The sequence below is a fragment of the Pungitius pungitius genome, chromosome 7, assembly GCF_949316345.1.
Source record: "Pungitius pungitius chromosome 7, fPunPun2.1, whole genome shotgun sequence".
Lineage (NCBI taxonomy): Eukaryota > Metazoa > Chordata > Actinopteri > Perciformes > Gasterosteidae > Pungitius > Pungitius pungitius.
The window spans coordinates 1,402,281-1,419,999 of NC_084906.1; the positions used below are offsets into that span (position 1 = coordinate 1,402,281).

Sequence of the window (17,719 nt, forward strand, 5' to 3'; positions counted from 1 at the left end):
ATAGGAGTCATGTGAAGTTTTTTGTATCTTATTCTCCATTATTTCTTTCCTCCTCTGTCCAATCACCTGCACCTTCCCACTGTACCCCCCCCCCCCCAGCTGTTGTACCAATTACCCAATTATGACACAAGGCTAAATGAAACTACACAAAGGACTGACCAGGTTGAAACTGGCAGTATTTATTGTTAAACTCTATATAACCAATCAAGGCTTTAATCACACCTCTGAATACCTTTGCAGCTCAAAGAGTGTCTGAAGTTCTCTTTTGCACACGTTTGCACTGTTAAACTCCACAATAAACACTTTATTTTAACTATGAAAAATAGACAGAATATTTCAATATGCAATTAGTTTGAAGCCATATTTCAGATCCTCTTGTTCCACAAATATTCTTTTGTCTTTTTTTGTAAACACCAGACAGTAAACTTGTATATGAACGGCCAAACTCAGAATAAGATAATCACATGTCACATACCCTTACAAACTGTACATTTCAAATACATTACCAGCACAAAGTACAAAAGACATTCTTGGTGGTGGTATCGTACAAGCAGATGTTGTTGCACAAACTGATTGCAGATCCTGAAATTGCCTGCAGTTACACACATGTGTGTGTGTGTGTGTGTGTCTGTTTTGAACCTCTTCCATGTGACACCTGAAATGAAGCTGGACTAATGCAGCAGAGAATGAAAGACAGCAGACTTTTTCTTTTACATTACATTGGCTGAAGAGTCCCACATCTTTTCCAAATGAATCAACGGCATTCCCACTCCCGTGCGAAAAGCTGTTTTTATGCATCTAAAATGTTTGAAACCCCAAAAAGGTTTCTACTTCCCACCTCTATACAATGCACGGGTTGTACAGCCTGCTCCTGTCTGTAAGGACTCTGTACATTACTCCATTGAAAGGTTTAACTTTGCTTCTGGTTCACTTACTGAGTGCAGAGGAGCAGTGTGGCACAGTAAAAGATGTCATCTACAGATGAGAATTATGAGGTCTTCACCCACAGAACATAATAGCAGCACTGATGAACACCCAAAGTCAATCGCACATTAGACGTGGTGTTTTTTACCATTTTTCCGCTGCACACCTCACTGAGTGTGAAGGAACGTGCGCAAAACCACTTTGGTGAATGCTGTATCGTGAGGCTTTCGATGACACGACTGATCCAAAGATACACGTTTGCATTTAAAAGCAGTCTGTGTGAGAGTCGCAGATTTGCGGCTGAGCTTTGAGTTGCATCGTACACTGAGCTCCCGTGAACTGGGGCCGGTAAAGCAGAGGAAAGCTTTGCGTCGACGCTGACGGGCCTGCGGACTCGAGCGACTCCACAGGTTCCCCCTCTCTGTTAAAATCTACATTTCTGATCAGCTTAACATTGGTCTTTTCTTCCATCTGTCCCTCATCTTCCCCGCTTTCCTCCTCCGCTGCTGGATAGTCCATGGGTACACAGCACAGGTCTTTCTCCTCTCTCACCTTCTCTGCTCCATCTTCTTGCTCTGATGTCTTAGGAAGCTCCTCCGCGGAGTCGTTGGAGCAGGAACGTCGCGGGACGTCCATTTCTCCTGCTGGGCAGCAGTCCAGCTCCCACAGACCGCCGGGGAAAGATCCAGAAAGGTTGGAGTTGTTGGCAGAGAAATTGCCCTCGTCGCTGGAGCTGCTGCTGCTCCAGTCTTTGAAGTGGAGATGAAGGGGCTGTTGCTCGTGCTTCTGGTCAGAGATGAGCACAGTGGCGTATGTGACCGAAGACTGAGCAGAGCTGTCATTGAGATCTGCTGGTGGATGTTGAGGCTGTAACTGATCCATTGTTTGACTTGAACCGACTAAAACATCCAGATAAGAATGAGCTCCAACTAGGAGGCCCTCACCCTCCATGGCTGACACATGGGCTACGTTGGATGATAGGGAGACCAGTGGGCCTTTGACCAAAGCTGCAGACAGAGCTGGGAGATCAATCCTGTCGACTATTGTGACTTTGGAAATGTGCTCAGACGGCAGGTGCAGCTGCGATGTGAGAGACGGACCTTCTGGAAGTTGGAACAACTGGTCAAAGATGTCAGCCTAGAAAGATGAGCAAAACAGATGCAAAATAAGAAATAATATGAGAAAAAAAAAAAACAGATTGCATTTATGAAAACTTCTCACACCTTGGTAGAAAGATATATTTTTTACCTACAGCAATGCAAGGGTAAATGTGCATTAAAGAATGTGGATACATTTGTTTGTATTTATAAAAGTGATAAGATGAAGAAGAAAAGTCAAACCTGGTTTAAAAAGTTTGGTCAATCTACAGTCTTGGAGTAGCATGATGTGTAACATGTCTATGACACAGGTGTCGGTGTTTAAAAAAGATTCTGAATGCATATAAACATTCTTTAACACTAAAATAACAGCAGTTTCATTATATTTTATTTACCTTTTTTAAGTCTAGTCCTTTGGCCCAGGAGCACTTCTTTGGGTTGGGCACATCCTTCCACACACGCCTTTTCATTCTGAAAAGAGACGGCATCCATCTCTGTGGTGAAAGGCTCTCATCCCCCCCCCCCCCCCCCCCCCACATCTACCTCCAGCTAGCATGAGTGTGATTACACCTTTGTGACCCGGGAAATGTCACACTGCTTCAGCTTTTAGTGATCAGTCTGCTAATTAGACTTCCATGGTTAATCACTTCTCTCATGGTGCTTTGGTAAATGACCAATTTGACCCACGGTGATGCCGTATGATTAATACCACGCACAAGATTAAAGATGAAGATTCTGCACATTCTGCATGCACAGTGTGCTTTGTGAGATTTGATTGTCGTTGCAGCATTGGAACCCCCCCAAACGGATTTTCAAATCACAACTTTTACATTTTGAATTTCTTGTTGTACAGTAAGATACTGTTAATTTGTCTTTTCAAAAGAAGAACAGGAGCCTCTTACTGTTTTTGGGAGACAATCATGGTGACAATCAGGACAAAGGAGAGGAAAGAGATTATCGCCAACATGGTGTAAGCTGCAGGGTCTCGTCTGGTGGCTGAAACACACAAAAAAAACAGGCTTAATAAACTATTAACTTAACAAAAGTGCTGCATTGTGTCATCCTATGATGCTACAATAACCAAAAAGGGTGCATACCTAAAGCGTACATTGGCACCCCCTCTCGATCAGCAAACACTGGGTACAAGTAGAAGCCGGACTGCTCACAGCCTAAGAAATCTCCTGAAATAATGCATTACAATCATTTTGGCTGACTTTTTTCAAAGTAGGACACACTGTTAAGAGATACACTATAAATACACGACAATAAGAGATCCCATCACCTCTCACATAGATGGGGGAGTCTGTGTAGGGGACTCTGACCCATGTTTTCCCACTGCGGCCCCTGTGATGATCAGAGTCCTCTTGCCTTGGAGACCACGTGACCACCATGGACAGAGGGACAGAGACGTTGTCGAACAGACTCCAGGACAGAGACACACAGGTGCTGTTGATGAGTGACACGGCGAACGAACGCACAGAGCGGCCTGCAGGGGAGGGAACGAAACGAGTGAACGCCATTCCTACAGAGGACTTGTGTTACCAACATGGATCTCAATTAAAGTTTTTCAAATCTTTACTGGACAATGACATGTTTGCTGTTTGAATCTGCTCCTGGTGTTGTATAGAGTTACAGATCATTTGGATTTTCAGGAGCAATCCACCCTGATGTAATTACTTAATTAGGTTTCTTAAATATACATATTGTCAATACGTTGTCTCTCTGGTAAACTCCTTGATTGGAAGCGATTTTGCTCACTTTGTTCCTTCCGCCGGGCGAGCGTCCCGTCTCACTCACGTTTTGGTTGTCTCTCCAGCGTCATGTTGATATTGTTGGTGGAGCTCCCCAGATCGTTGTAGGCCTCCACAGTCACAGCCAGGAGCTCCTGGTCCCACTGGAAGCTGTAGGAGGACGCCGTGTCGATCTTCTCCCTCCTGATCACAGAGCCACTCGAAGCCTGGAACTGGACCACGAATCCGTCTACGCAAAAAGAGCGCCCCGCCATGTGGAGGTGCTACGCACAGAAGAAGCAAACGTTTTTTGTTGTTGTGGTTATTCATGTGTCCATTGCGAGGCCGACAATCTCTATGCATTTTCAGTTTGCGTACCTCAAATAGCAGAGTAACATTAGTGTGGTGTCTGTGTGGGTCGTCTTGAAGGACTCTCCAGAAATCAGGGCCGTGCTTAGGAGCTGACAGGGAGACCGAAAAATGGCATCACATTAGCTCGCACACCAAAGGGTTTTATGGTGGAGGAGATGGTGTGATGCGAAGCGCACGGCTTTCTCTCTAAAATCAGACGGTCAGGAGTGAAGTAGAAGGTAACATCAGGCGGCTGCAAGTTGTATCTTTTGAGGATGAATGTTATTTGAATTCTTGAGGGGAGAAAAGTAACGCTGTAGTGCTCTACCTCTGCTGTTCTGCGGCGTGGAGTAGACCGGATCGCTCCATTCGCTCCAATAGCCTTTGCCGTTGATGCGCATGCAGCGGACTTGCACCACGTGCACGTGGCACATGTCCGACACGGCGACCTCCAGCCACGAAACCCGCACTGGACTCTGGATCTGCAAGCATGACATCTTTTTTAGAGCTTGTTGTGGATGAAGGAAATGGTTGAGTCAGGGTTTGTTTCATCCATCTATCTTTTTCATCTTTTAATTAAGATGTTAGACTATCAAGCGAAGTGCCGGCTGGCCAAACCGTGGTAAACAATCCGATGCACCAGCTCACCTTCCACTGCGGCTGGCCTTTGGCAGCAGAGGGCGAGTAGTAGCGGACCTGACACTGGAGCCCGTCTGCCGGCAGAGACGGAGGCTCCCACGTGACCGTCAGGACGCCGTTGCTTCGGCTCCCTGCCGCCACGTCGGTGGGCGCGTGGGGCTTAACTGCAGGGGGAAAAGTGCGAGTCTGTCTCATGCGACGTGATCATAGAAACAGTAAATGGAAAAAACAAAAAAAGTTCCTCTTAAAAACGTCACAACTCTTCTGGCTCACCATGATCCATGGGCGACAGGTAAACGGGTTTACTCTTGATGGGCCCCAGGTCGGACGCCATCTCCATCCACAGCTTGTAGCAGTTCATCCTCAGCGGCTGAATGGTGCAGGTTTTCAGCGAGGGTTGAACTCTGAGGCAAGCGGACCCCATATCCCCCAATTTCTCCCCCGCTCGTTCCCTCTCCTCCATAACGTCGCACGGCAGGTCGGCCCAGCTGACACGATCAATAAATGAAGGCGTGAATATTGTTCGGCATCTTTTCCCTTTATACAATTTGATATATACAGCCGGGATGCAAAAAGAAAATGTCAAGACACTCAAGTGACACTTATAGAAAAACAACCTTTTTTTCACAATATTCTTGTGTTTGAAAAAACAAACACGCTTTACTCTTTTTTGATGATATTTTTTGTGTTACCTTACTACACTGTGTTCTGTAACTTCACAAACATTCAAATAAAAAACACAAAAATGAGACCCCCTACTGTCAAATGTAAATTGCTGGTTTACCTGTATTTGATTGTGGGTTTAGTCCACTCTTTGTTCTTCCAGCTGCAATCCATTGCATCAATATCACCGTTGGTTGAACAGTTGATGTCAATGGAGGCTCCTGGAACACACACACACACACACACAGATACACTCATGTTTAGGTAAAAAAAAAAAAAAAAAAACTATTTTTCTGTGTGTCAATTGTGGCGAGAAACTGAGTAAAAAAGGGACTGGGGAAACATCAGAGGAGAAATGTTGATGTTTAACTTATATTTAAGTAATATAATAAATAAGCCCATCCGTGTCTTATTAAATGTCTGATTTCTTTCTGTAATACTCAACCTGTCTGGTGCATCAAAGCTCACCTTCTACGTAGATCTGGCTGTACGGGATGCTCCTCCGCTCAGTGCACCGTAGAATGTCGTACATCCGAGTCTCCGAAGAACGTATCGTGATCTGGCTCACCTGTTTTGACCGATTTAAATTTACATGGATTGTACTTTTTGTAAAAAATAAATAATTAATAATTAAAAAAACAGGAAAGTCTTTAAAAACTTGTTGGAAATGTTCCCAGAATGACAGAAAAGCCGTTGAGTTGTTCTATATTCTCGTACCCGCTGGTTGACTGCGTGGTACTGACTCCTGGGAAGCGGCTGTCTGGAGTTGAGCTTCCACGCGGCGTTGCTGGCGTTGCTGCCGCGCTCGTTGAATATGCAGTGCACCGTTACGTTCTCCCCTGGTCGCGTCACCACGGTCTCAGGGATGTAGCTCACCGCTGCCGTGCACACGCACACACACACACACACACACACAATAGCATATTTAATTAATATTTATTTGATTACCAAAAAGTTCTCTCAATTTGTCATTTGTTAAGAGATCTACACTTTCTAGAAGTTGTATATCAAACATGTCAAAAGCAACAAAAGAAAAGAACAAATACCATCAGCTGAACGAACGGGGGACTAAATTCCATTCAACCACAGTTTGAAAGACTTTTCCTTCAGTCCTTCAGTTGCAGCCAACAAAAACATTTGCGTGGATTCAAAAGAAAAGTGAATCATCAGCTGCTTAAGAAAAGAAGAAATTAATTTTAAAAAGACACACCTTGTGTCACGTCTTTGTTGAAATGTCTTGTGGATTTTTCATTTTTTCTCGTTGTTTTCTTCACAAAGTCAAGTATTTTGTTTTGGTGTGATGACTCAGAGTCGTGGAGTCTCACAAACTTTTAACACCGTGACAAACACACAGTTCAATCATGTGATAGTAAGTAGAAGAGCCATCCGTACACATGCATGTGCATGTGTGTAGGCCTGCACACCGATGTCTACTGACAGAACAACACACTGCCAGATATCGGACTCGTTCTGTTTCGAGCCTTAAGGCCGATGTTTGAATCAACAATTTTGTGTTGCAGAACAGATACGAACAACTAGAAAAATATATACTTTACAGTATCTTCCTAAAGTGATCATTTAAAGTGTGCAAACAATACAACAATAATTTCAAACCATTTTCTGCTCCATTGATTTGAATCTACTTAAGCGACGTAACAAGGTCAACAGCCAGTTGTGTGTTATGTTGAGTTGAAGCCGCAGCACAGGTTCGTTGCAAGAGGAGTTAAATGAAGTGATCTCAGTCTCTCAAGGCATCACATCTACACATTACCTTGGTGTTCAGCGTGTTTGAAACATCTATTCATTTTCAAAACATCTCTAGTGAGCTTTTAATCGCCAATATTTTTTTCCCTTTGTGTTGTTGTCAGCATGGCAGGAACTACCAAAGCTTTTGAATACTTTCTACTATTTATAAGGTAAATGATGTTGAGCCAGTAGCACGGAACTGTTGTGTCCCTTATGCTAATTTAATGACATGATGTTTTTCCAAGAATCTCCGGTGTGTCGTTGAACAGACACATTTAAATTAAAAGGCATTTCAGTCAGTGTCAGTAAAAAGAGCATCATGTTGAAACGGGACAGTTCTTACTGTACAGCAAGATGTGGTGAGGTTCACTCCAGTCGCTCCACAGTGGAGGTTTGACCAGAGCGGAGCAGCGAACCTGGAGGGTGTAGCTCAGCCCGGGTTTCAGCTCCAGAGACAAGCGGGGCTCTGCAGGTGCAGACACCACCTGGAACCACAGCAGAGAGGGAGCAGGCAAGATGAAGAGATACCCTATTTCATTCATCCATCAAACCCTGAATAAATTGCAGTGTTTCTGATCCACTGCTGAACACTAAGTACACTGTGGGATGCGTTGAGACAGCTACTGACTGAGAGCAGCCAGCACTCAGTCAACAACACGTAACACAGTGTACAGAGTGTGTGACTCACTCAAGGTTTTTCTCCATTACACCATCACTGCCAATCTACTTTAAGTTCTCTGACACCTGAAAGCATATTTTCAATTCTCTGTTTGAAGTATATTTAGTTTTTTTGCAATTAGCACCATATATTTTCTGTATAAAGCTAAAAGTAATGAAAGCAGTACGTGAATCAGCAAGCTCATCTGTGTTTTTCAATCATCGGGGGTTTATAAATTGTACTTGATGCCTGTAGATCTCTTATAGATTAATTATGTGTAATTTAGGAACAACCTTGGCTGCATAGGTTGTAAAAACACAAAAGGTTTTTAGATTTAGATAGACTTAACGTTACAGCAGCATGCCACACAACCAAGAACATTTACAAATGTATAATCAACCTGTGCAGCATAGCATCTTCTTTAAAAAAATGTAAAACACCAGCCAAAAGGCTTTTTACAAACTGTAGACAAAATTTCTATTGATTGTTTATAACTAATCGAACAACCAATAAGGGAATTAATTAAAGTTCACAAATGATATATAAAAGGTTCCTTATCATGAAAGGGTACCAATGTGTTGAGATCACATGACTCGCCGTGGATGCAGTGGCCAAATCTTACATGGTATCTTATATTTATACTTATATCTCATCTCATATTTTATTATATCAACGCTTCGTGTTACCTCCCATGCTGGATGAATGCTTTTGGGAGAGTGTCGGACTTCGTATCTCAGCGGACCGATGGAGTCTGAAGGGTCTTCCCAGTGTAACCTAAGCTCAGCTTCAATGGTCTGAATGTGCGACAGGTTGAACGGTGGACTTGGTTTCACTGTAAAAAAAAGAAAGAAGAAGAACAGATTGCCTTTAAAAACAGAAAGAGATGCTTACAGTCACAGAAAATACCCGTAATCATATGACCACTTTCATACTGGTTTAAAATCAATTTACATTTTAAAATATGTTACTAAAGCCTATATACAGATCAGTATTTTATAGATTGCTCTTTGTGTTAGTTATTACCCTAAATATGACATTACAGCACAATATATCCAAAGATGCACATTGTAGTTTTCAATAATCAGTAATTTTCCTATGTCAGGATTATCAATAATCACTATGATTAATGCATACATGATATATTTTGAATAAGAGCATGTGGTTGGATATTTTCATCATCCGATGATTAATCTGTGTTTTAAATATAGCTCATTTAGACTGAATTACCTTTTCAGGTGGATTTTAGAGATGACATTTATATACTTCCGTTCTCTATTATGATACATACAGTTAGGTATATTTTTGTCTCATATTACCACATATATGTCTCCAGAGAAGTTATCACACAGAATCATGAATAATAACTTAACAATTTATTTCATGGACGACTCTCACAAAGAGAAAAGTGGCTTCCTTTTTCTTCTGAGGGCTAATTTGTGATAATGTTCATGGTAACAAATGACGTTATCACTGACTGCTTGTATCCAAGGTTACAGAGCAAACAAGAACGTGTTATAGCTAATTAGCAAGACTTTTTCTGATGAAAATTTGAAATTATTTATACGCAAAGTTGGCAAACGTTGGGCAACAGAATTGACTATTTCCAATGGGGATTTATCATTTACGTCTTTTGCAGTATTCCAAACATTTGAAAATTTCCAAATGTGGAAATAAGGTCTCTACGTTGTTCTGAAAATGCAAGTGACTGAAATCCTTTTCATACCAGGTCTGGGAGGAATCCTGAGGAGAACAGGTGCAGCGTTGCCGTGGGAGACGCTGATGCGTATCACAGCGACAAGGCTGGTCTCAGCCCCAAGAGCGAGTGAACACATGAAAGATGCCGTGGCTTTACAGACAATGGGATCAGCAGCAGTAGACCCATTGTTTACATCTGAGTCCTCTTCCTGGGAACTGAACAATAGATATGGAACAGACTTAAATCATGCTTTTATTTCCGTACAAAGTATTGAATCTGAATTCAAAATATTTGATTAAAACTAAATATCTATGAATGCTACATTGAATTCACCCATCAGGGGCGTAAAGTATTTTAACATAATATACACTAGAATTCCATTACAGCTGGGGAACCTTATCTACTGATGTAGTGTGTCGCGAACTTGACGACTAAAGCACAAAAATACAAATGTCACTTAATACTCACAGTAGCCGCTGCAGACTTACAGCCAGAGGACCAGCATTCACCATCAATGGTTGAAAGAGACATGTTAGATGTTCCCAGTTTTCCTCGATCTTGCACAGGATGTCCAAACAGGTGCCTGACAAGAGATCGGAATGTCGTGTTAATAGCGTGATCAGCGCCATCTGTGGAGTTCACAGAAGTGAATTTTACAAAAACGTCCTAGCGGTGTACTACGGAGAGAGTGAAATATTAAAACCGCATGTGGTAACTTAGTCAAGAAGGGGAAAACGTCTTTGAGAAATAATGTAATCAATATAAGATTAGTGAAATTATTTTGAAAAGAAATTCTCATGTTACTTTTCCTCCGTCAAATTAATTGTTTTAGCATTCATGTCGGACATTTGTGCACGTTTTGGAGCTTTTTGATTTAAAAAGACAGAGAAATATAGCAAAACAGATAGTGAAGATGGATGTAGTGCACACGTTGTGACTGCAGGGCCCCATACAGCAGAAGAAAGGTGATGATGTGCCTCATCAGGCTGAAATGTCTTTGCTAATCACTCGTGAATCCAATGAATCACAGCTTCGCTCAGATCGATGAAAACAACACTGTGCATGTCAAATAAATCCTCCTCACATCCTCCATGTCTCAATGTCGCCTCACCTCTGTCTTCACTGCCGGGGTGACAATATTCAGTGTGCATTTTATCATTTTCCCTGGATGATGTCTTTAAACTAATTAGCCTTCGTACTCTCTCTTTGTTAAATGATAATAATTGTGAGCCTGAAGTCTTGTGATTATACGACCTGGAGTGGTTGCTCTTCTTAATGGGAGTGGGGAAACCAGCTGACACGTGTAATAAACATGTTAGGGTGATCTTGACACATAAGTGACGACACTGCAGGAAGAATCACAAAACGTTGTCACGCTGACCCACCTGTTCATCCAAAACAACACTCTTTTAAATCTAAAAGCAACATTTTTGGGGGACTTTGGTACAAGTCGGTTTTAGTAATCTGCGACCTCAATGTGCCGCACACTACTACGTTTTAAAGTGACTTTAATAATGGCCTTGTTAGAGACAAGTAACACTGCTGTAGGTAAACGAAGCCCTGGAACAGAACATGGCACCACGCTGCATTTGAGTCGAGTCAAATGTCAAATACTACAAATGACTGAGAATAGCAGTGGAATTTCACAGCCAGATCGCTGCAGGAGGAACATCTGATATTAATGGGCCCATGTCTGATTTCAACTTATTAAAATACACTGACGCTTTCTAAATAGTCTCAGTCACCAGAACGTTCTTTGTTTAGAATCATATTCTTCTTATTTTTATGTATCTAATTACTACGCATCTAAAAAAAAAAAAAAAAACTCTCACCGCCAAAAGACTCATGAGCATTTGATTCGTTCGCGGAGCCCCTGAAGCTGCAGTGGGAACTGTGTGGGAGGCTCGAGTGGGAGCGTTTTGTCTCCGGCGCGTGCGTGACGTCACCCTCTGCAGGCAGGTGGGCTGAAGGTGAGTCACAGCAAAGCTCGTCCCGCCACGGCAGCTCCAAGGCGCCGGAGGGGAGAGACACTTGCTCCTTGGGCTCCAAACACGGAGCACCTGCTCAAGAAGAGGAGAAAGTTCAGGATGGACAGACACTAAATAAATGTTCTCCATTAGACAAGTCAAGTCATTTTGTTATCAATAAAGTGCATAGTATCAAAGGCATGAAAGTTCCAGTCTGACTTGATTATGTTTGCAAATATAACTGGCTTTAGATTATAATTTCAGCATATACAACTTTACTAAGCATTGTATTTACTATAAATCAAGCAGAAAAAACTCGGATTACAACACACCCAGCTTTATATTACAACATAATGTTGTAATATAAAGTCAAAGACGACAGCACACTGTTTGCCTTCGGACACCACATGCGTCAACGCTAGTATGAGGCTGCTACATCCTGAGATTACATACACTTATACACCCTGGGAGTTGCATGGAGAATTTAATACCCTATATTATTCTGCATTATTTGCTACATATACGTTTGTTCAAATGACAATGTTTTTCTTTTAGAAGGTGAGTTTATTTTGTCTTTCATCCAAACGTGGATCAGCGACATGAATGTTTTTTTAAGAACGGTTGCACAATCTGAGCGTCACAGCTGTTGTGGTATGGCTCAACTCACCACTGGATAGCAGGAGGATGTGCACCACGACAGTCAACATCACAGACTGAACCCTGGAGAGAGACAGAAGGGACGCAAGTAATGGAAGGATGCACAGAGAGGAGAAAAAAACAGGATTTTGTCGAGTGTAATAAAAAAAGCAATATATACAATGAGTGAGAAAAAAGACAAATTAAGGCATACATTTCACAAAATAGGTATCAAGTATAGTAGAAGTTGATCTGTGGTTTTGTGCATTAACATAAATAAGGTGTAAATGAGGTTTCAATGTTCTAAAGTTCAAAATGTGAACAGATATTATTTATGTTCAGCTTTCCAGCTAATGCGCTTTGTGACGCATTCAGATTTTGCTGAAAGGGGGAGAAATTTCAATGGGTTATGAATGACATCAAATATGTTCAGCAGTTCACGCTTTGTGAGCAACAACAATGGATTACCATCTTTTTCTGGAAAGAAGTTTAAGACATGTTTTGACATGAGATCAGTGAGGTCAAACAAAACCAGAACTGGGAAGAGGCACATGTGACTGCGTAAATATACAAGCAGGGAAGCCAATGAGTGACTGAGTATTTGGAAACACACTGAGGGTCACTGCTGGGCAGGTAGTTAATGGTAAGTAGAGGATGGAGGCTGTAAGACAGGAAAACAAACAAAATCGACTAATAACAGCATTGAGGCATCTTCACTTATCAAATAATCCAGCTTTGCAATTTACTCATATACAAAGGATTCTGCCTTATTGTTGTGAAATGCATGCAGTGCAACACAAGCCAGATGGATCATCTAATAAATCACAGGATGTGCTGGACTAAGACCAGCACACCAGCATGTGGAAAAAACAACCCTCTGGCATTTTACAATCAAAAACCCCACGTGTTAGATGGAAGAGAGCAGCACCTTGAATCCATTACATTCAGCCTGGGATCTATTCAAAGAAAGGCTTTGATAATATAAGCGTCTATTGATCCCCAGAAGGAATCAATTCCCCACATGTGTGATTATGCTGTATAACACGTTCACTTATAAAGAAACTGAAAAGTCAGACAGCAATGTAAATTTTCCATAAATTCAACAGCTAGAATAACCGATCTCGGTTCATTTTCACATTGATTACAAAAAAATATAAAGAAAACCAACAGTGCCAGAAATGAAACCAATGGATTTGCTGCCACCGCCTGCACAGGTTTGTTCTAATCTGAGATATTGATTGGATATCTGTCACAGTGTAAACAGTATAACATTCCTTAAATGTTATATTATTTAACATTATGTCACCCACCTTAGTGAAGCCTACCACCTAACCCTGTCAAAGCCAATAGCAAGTATGACTCCAAAGGTCAAAAGATTGCACACTGTTGCTGGTGCATTATTATAATTGGCAAAACATATTCATATTAATATATGAATAATGAACTAGCTTAAGTAATTAAGTGCCCAGAGGAAGATAATGGATGCTACAAATAAGTGACCTGGGATCAATGAACAAGAAAGCACAAGAAAGGGGGACGATTCAGGCTCATAACTTCTTGTAAGTTAACAGCACATATTATTATAAGTTGGGACAGTGGCCGAACACTCATTAATAAACTATAGTCAGTAGCATGTAATGTATTAAAACGTTATTTTATTTTTAATGCAACTCATTGCTTGTGCCCCAAACAGCACTTCGCTGCCTGGAGGCCTTCCATGGAAGCATCCTGTCCGGATCGAGATAACCAAAAGAAATGATTTTATCGGTGGGAAAAGACGCTCCGCAGTGACTCACATCCGGCTCCGCAGGCGGAGACGCGCTGAGTCTTGTTCCACTTTGTCTCTGCAAGCAACTACACTACAAGTCGTTCTCTGTTCTGTTCCTGACAGGTCTCCCGTGAAAGGAAAATGGGCACAAGTTGCTACATGGAAGGTGATCGAAGGTCACATGCAAGTGTAACTTATCGTGAACTCACCACGACAATGGCATATCTATTTCATCATCTCCCCCCCACTCACCAAAGACTGTACACCATCACCATCACCATCACTACTGCACTCCTGCACTCACTTTGGAATCTGTTTGCACTGAAAACTATGCACTGAACATTTCACTAGTCTAGTAACGTTAGGCAGCTATTGTTTACTATGATGCACTATTTAACACTCAATCTGTATTACCTAACTTATCATATGCCCATTTGCCTTTAGTAAATGATGTTTACAGTTCCTGCTTATAGTCTACCTACATTTAAATGCACTAATCAACCTGTATAATGTGTACATATTACCTCATAAATCTGCATATATCCAGTATTTATATACTACATATATTTATATACTACATATTCTACATTTCGCTAACTTATACCTGTAAGATACTTATTATCTGTATATTTGTACCTATACTATTGCACTTCTGGTTGGATGCTAACCTGCATTTCGTTGCTCTATACTTTTACATGTGCATTGACAATAAAGTTGAATCTAATCTAATCTAACCTCTTCTATTTATCGATTAATCTATGGGTTTAAATGCATGGATGCAGTGCAGCCTCGGTGGAACCTAAATGGGGAGAAATGACAGCAGGAAGCGCGCAGTCCACATGCAGGTTGAAAGACATTCCAGCTGTCAGTCTGATAGAAGTGAGTAATCCGATTAAACAGAGAACTAAAAGTTCACAGCGACCACGAACATCACTGCTGCAATAATAACAGAGTCAGGTTATTTGTAAAAAAATAAAATAAACCATGTGCCCTTACATTGTTCCAGGTAGTTTGTCCTGTTTTAGCGTCCCGGTTCTCGTTTGTCCGACGCGAAGTTCATCCACGTGATTTTAAATCTCCGGTGAGGAAAGATCGAAGTCCGCCCTCCATGTGTGAGCCTGAGACCAAAAACAACGAGGAGGATGACGGTTCCCACACAGAGTTGTTCTCTATCTCTTTATATATACTGTATATCTATCTCTCTCTCCCTTTAGCTCTCTCTTTAACACACACACGCACGCACGCACGCACACACGCGGCTGGATCCATGACGTAGTGCCCAACGCAACGTAAAGAGAACACGCCCAACGGCGTCCTGTCCGCTGCGATGCGTTCAGGAACACCTACGGAAATTGCACCGATTCATCCACCCGTCACTCTCTCTTGTGCAGGATCAAACAGCTCATTTTTTGTTCGTGGACCTCTTGACTTGTGATCCTCAAGCAGCATTTTTTTTAAACAAATATGCAAGTTTGCAACAGTTCACATAAATGTAGTGACCATTCTACTGCTAATTAATTTGTATAAGTACAAAAATAAAAAGTGTGGTTTACCAACATGATACTAAATGCTTTAAGTTCCCTCACACACTTCTTACTCTGGATTCCACAGACCTCTAGGAACCCCACATCAGCCTTCCAGATGTTCCACATCATCACAGTCAAACATGTACTGTTTTCACGAACAGGAGTCAACCGGTTGAAGGAAAATGGAGCAAACACAGGTCTGTTTCAATATTAACTAAAAATGAAACTCCACGTAGTGAATAGGGAATTTTTGTTTTGTCTTTAAAATGTGGCCTGATGTATTTGTCAGGTTTATACATTCTCAATACTCTAACTTCCTTGGCACACTAGTTGAAAATACAAGATGTACTATATCAGGGATGCTGCCTGATGTCCATTGTCCTCGAGAAGATGGCTTATAATCGTACATGCTGAACATCCACTAAAGTCTTACAGGAACAGAGAAAAATACATTTTAGATGAAAAGGATCCATCATTTCTTTCACAATCAGATGAGGCCTAGCAAAGGGTGACTACTATGACACATGTGTCAGGTCGCCGTGTCAGTATCATTCCTGCTGTTCAAAGACCATTGTTGACTCTCTCTAACAAACACCGTCCCAGTCTCACAGCATCCGCTCACCTCAAAGAGGGAAGACCCACACAACACAAGACGTTTTTCAGTTTGAAACATATGGTCTCCTGTTCATGAATAAAATATTTTTATTATAAACTTTTGCAGCCACATTTAAACAGCGTTCAGAGAAAGACGTAAAAGCGGAAACAAACACCTCTCCCGGCTAAGGTCTCACGACTCATCGCTCTTGAACATAATAGCTGAGAATGAGCCTTCGAGTGCATGTTTTTTGTCTTCCATTAACATCGACAACATGTAAGCAGCAATGTCTTTTCCAGAGCAAAGCTGTATCACATGTCTCTTACGCTACGCCTTCTCAAGGGCTTTGCTCAATGCAGCCAATATCTATCAAGTAAAACAGACCAATGTGTGCTTTCATCAGCAGAGAATATTACGACTTTCCGTCTGTCCTTCTTTGAACTTACAAAAGACAATGAGATCTAAGAACAATGTGATAAAGATAGGGAGGGAAAATGTTTTGGAGAGAGTCTTTTGCATGAATAAATGTCCTCCTTGCACTTATTTTTACCGCACCTTTTATTAAGGCTAGCATTAATCAGAGTGCAATGTGATGTATTTCTTTAAAGGTTAAAATTGCCAGTTAGAGGTCCCCCAATCACTCTTTTTCCCTAAAATGTAAGTCATTAGACAGAATGTGCCCGGATCACCACAAAAATGTCAAAATATTCTAACTGTTGAAAGTGTTTGAAGCCGTTGGCCTTCTCCCTCTCACGTTTCATACTTATTTCCACACGCAAACTGCTCTTTGTCAGAAGCGTTTGTTGATTAATTCTTGATTTATTATAATGCAATGATCACAATCATGAATGATTGCAAATAGATTATCTTTGAGTTTTGATATGTTGATTGGACAAATTTATTCTCAATTGTTGCTTTGGTCTTGGAAAAACCATCAAGAAAAACAGGCATGTGTTGCAACCACACAGGTTTTCCTGCGTGTCGCAACACATCTAAGAATTTATGCACTTATTTCAAAATTAACCCAACACTGTGTGTGTGTGTGTGTGTGTGTGTGTGTGTGTGTGTGTGTGTGTGTGTAGAAGCAGTGTGTGCAGCCCTGAGGCCTTGCACGAGTCATCTTCAGCTATTTTGATACCAACTAGCACAAGAACTAGCCTGCGAAACAAAAGAGCTGTTGTGGTTGTTGGAGTTTATCGATGCACACGACACATGACCAACACACATCAGCGCCAGATGCGAGTAACAAGCATCTGGCGGTGACACCGGCGATGCTTGAGGAGTGAGCGGGGTAAGATGAGCATTCTTATCCACCGCGCACTGAACACACGTCTGTAAAGAGCCCATGTGGACAACCATGTGACGTGCGCACACGGTATTGACTCTGGTCTTGTCCTCTGCACTGAAATAACCACGTCTCCAGAGGACGACTCATAAAAACCACCGTCTCGCCCTTGGATGCAATCTCCGACTCGTTTCTGCTCCCACGTACTCAGTCATTGTGCCACTTATTCCAGTGGGAAATAGTTCACGTGCCCTTACGCTTTCTACTTGAATGGACAAGTCCAATTTGAATGGAGCTCGCCATACAAATATGGAAAGACATAGAGAGAAAGGCTGAAATAGAGAGCGTGTGCTGAGGTGTCCTAACGGCAGGCATGTGCGTCATCCGATTCTGTTCTCCTACAGAGTCCACTGAGGAGGCAACTGCCAAGCTGATCCC

The 17,719-nt window shown here is 41.8% G+C and overlaps 1 protein-coding gene across 1 annotated transcript; it reads right to left on the reverse strand.

Annotated features, from left to right (window-relative positions):
* Positions 1-231: 231 nt before the first annotated feature.
* Positions 232-15,126, reverse strand: lepr (leptin receptor). The gene is made up of 20 exons (XM_037470379.2): positions 14,872-15,126; positions 12,139-12,191; positions 11,337-11,564; positions 9,973-10,087; positions 9,532-9,719; positions 8,495-8,640; positions 7,494-7,635; positions 6,122-6,282; positions 5,873-5,972; positions 5,526-5,625; positions 5,015-5,229; positions 4,751-4,905; positions 4,431-4,584; positions 4,130-4,212; positions 3,819-4,035; positions 3,304-3,507; positions 3,119-3,202; positions 2,924-3,017; positions 2,417-2,492; positions 232-2,061 (listed from the first exon to the last, which is right to left on the reverse strand). Coding segments are annotated over exons 1-20 (3,390 nt in total). The 5' UTR covers positions 14,874-15,126; the 3' UTR covers positions 232-1,188.
* Between the last annotated feature and the right edge of the window lie 2,593 nt (positions 15,127-17,719).

Excerpts from the sequence above, each read along its gene's own strand:
- lepr (XM_037470379.2), bottom strand. Across the intron at positions 5,973-6,121 it reads ACCACGCAGTCAACCAGCGG|GTGAGCCAGATCACGATACG; the intron begins GTACGAGAATAT and ends CGGTCAAAACAG. Across the intron at positions 3,018-3,118 it reads GGTGCCAATGTACGCTTTAG|CCACCAGACGAGACCCTGCA; the intron begins GTATGCACCCTT and ends TGTGTGTTTCAG.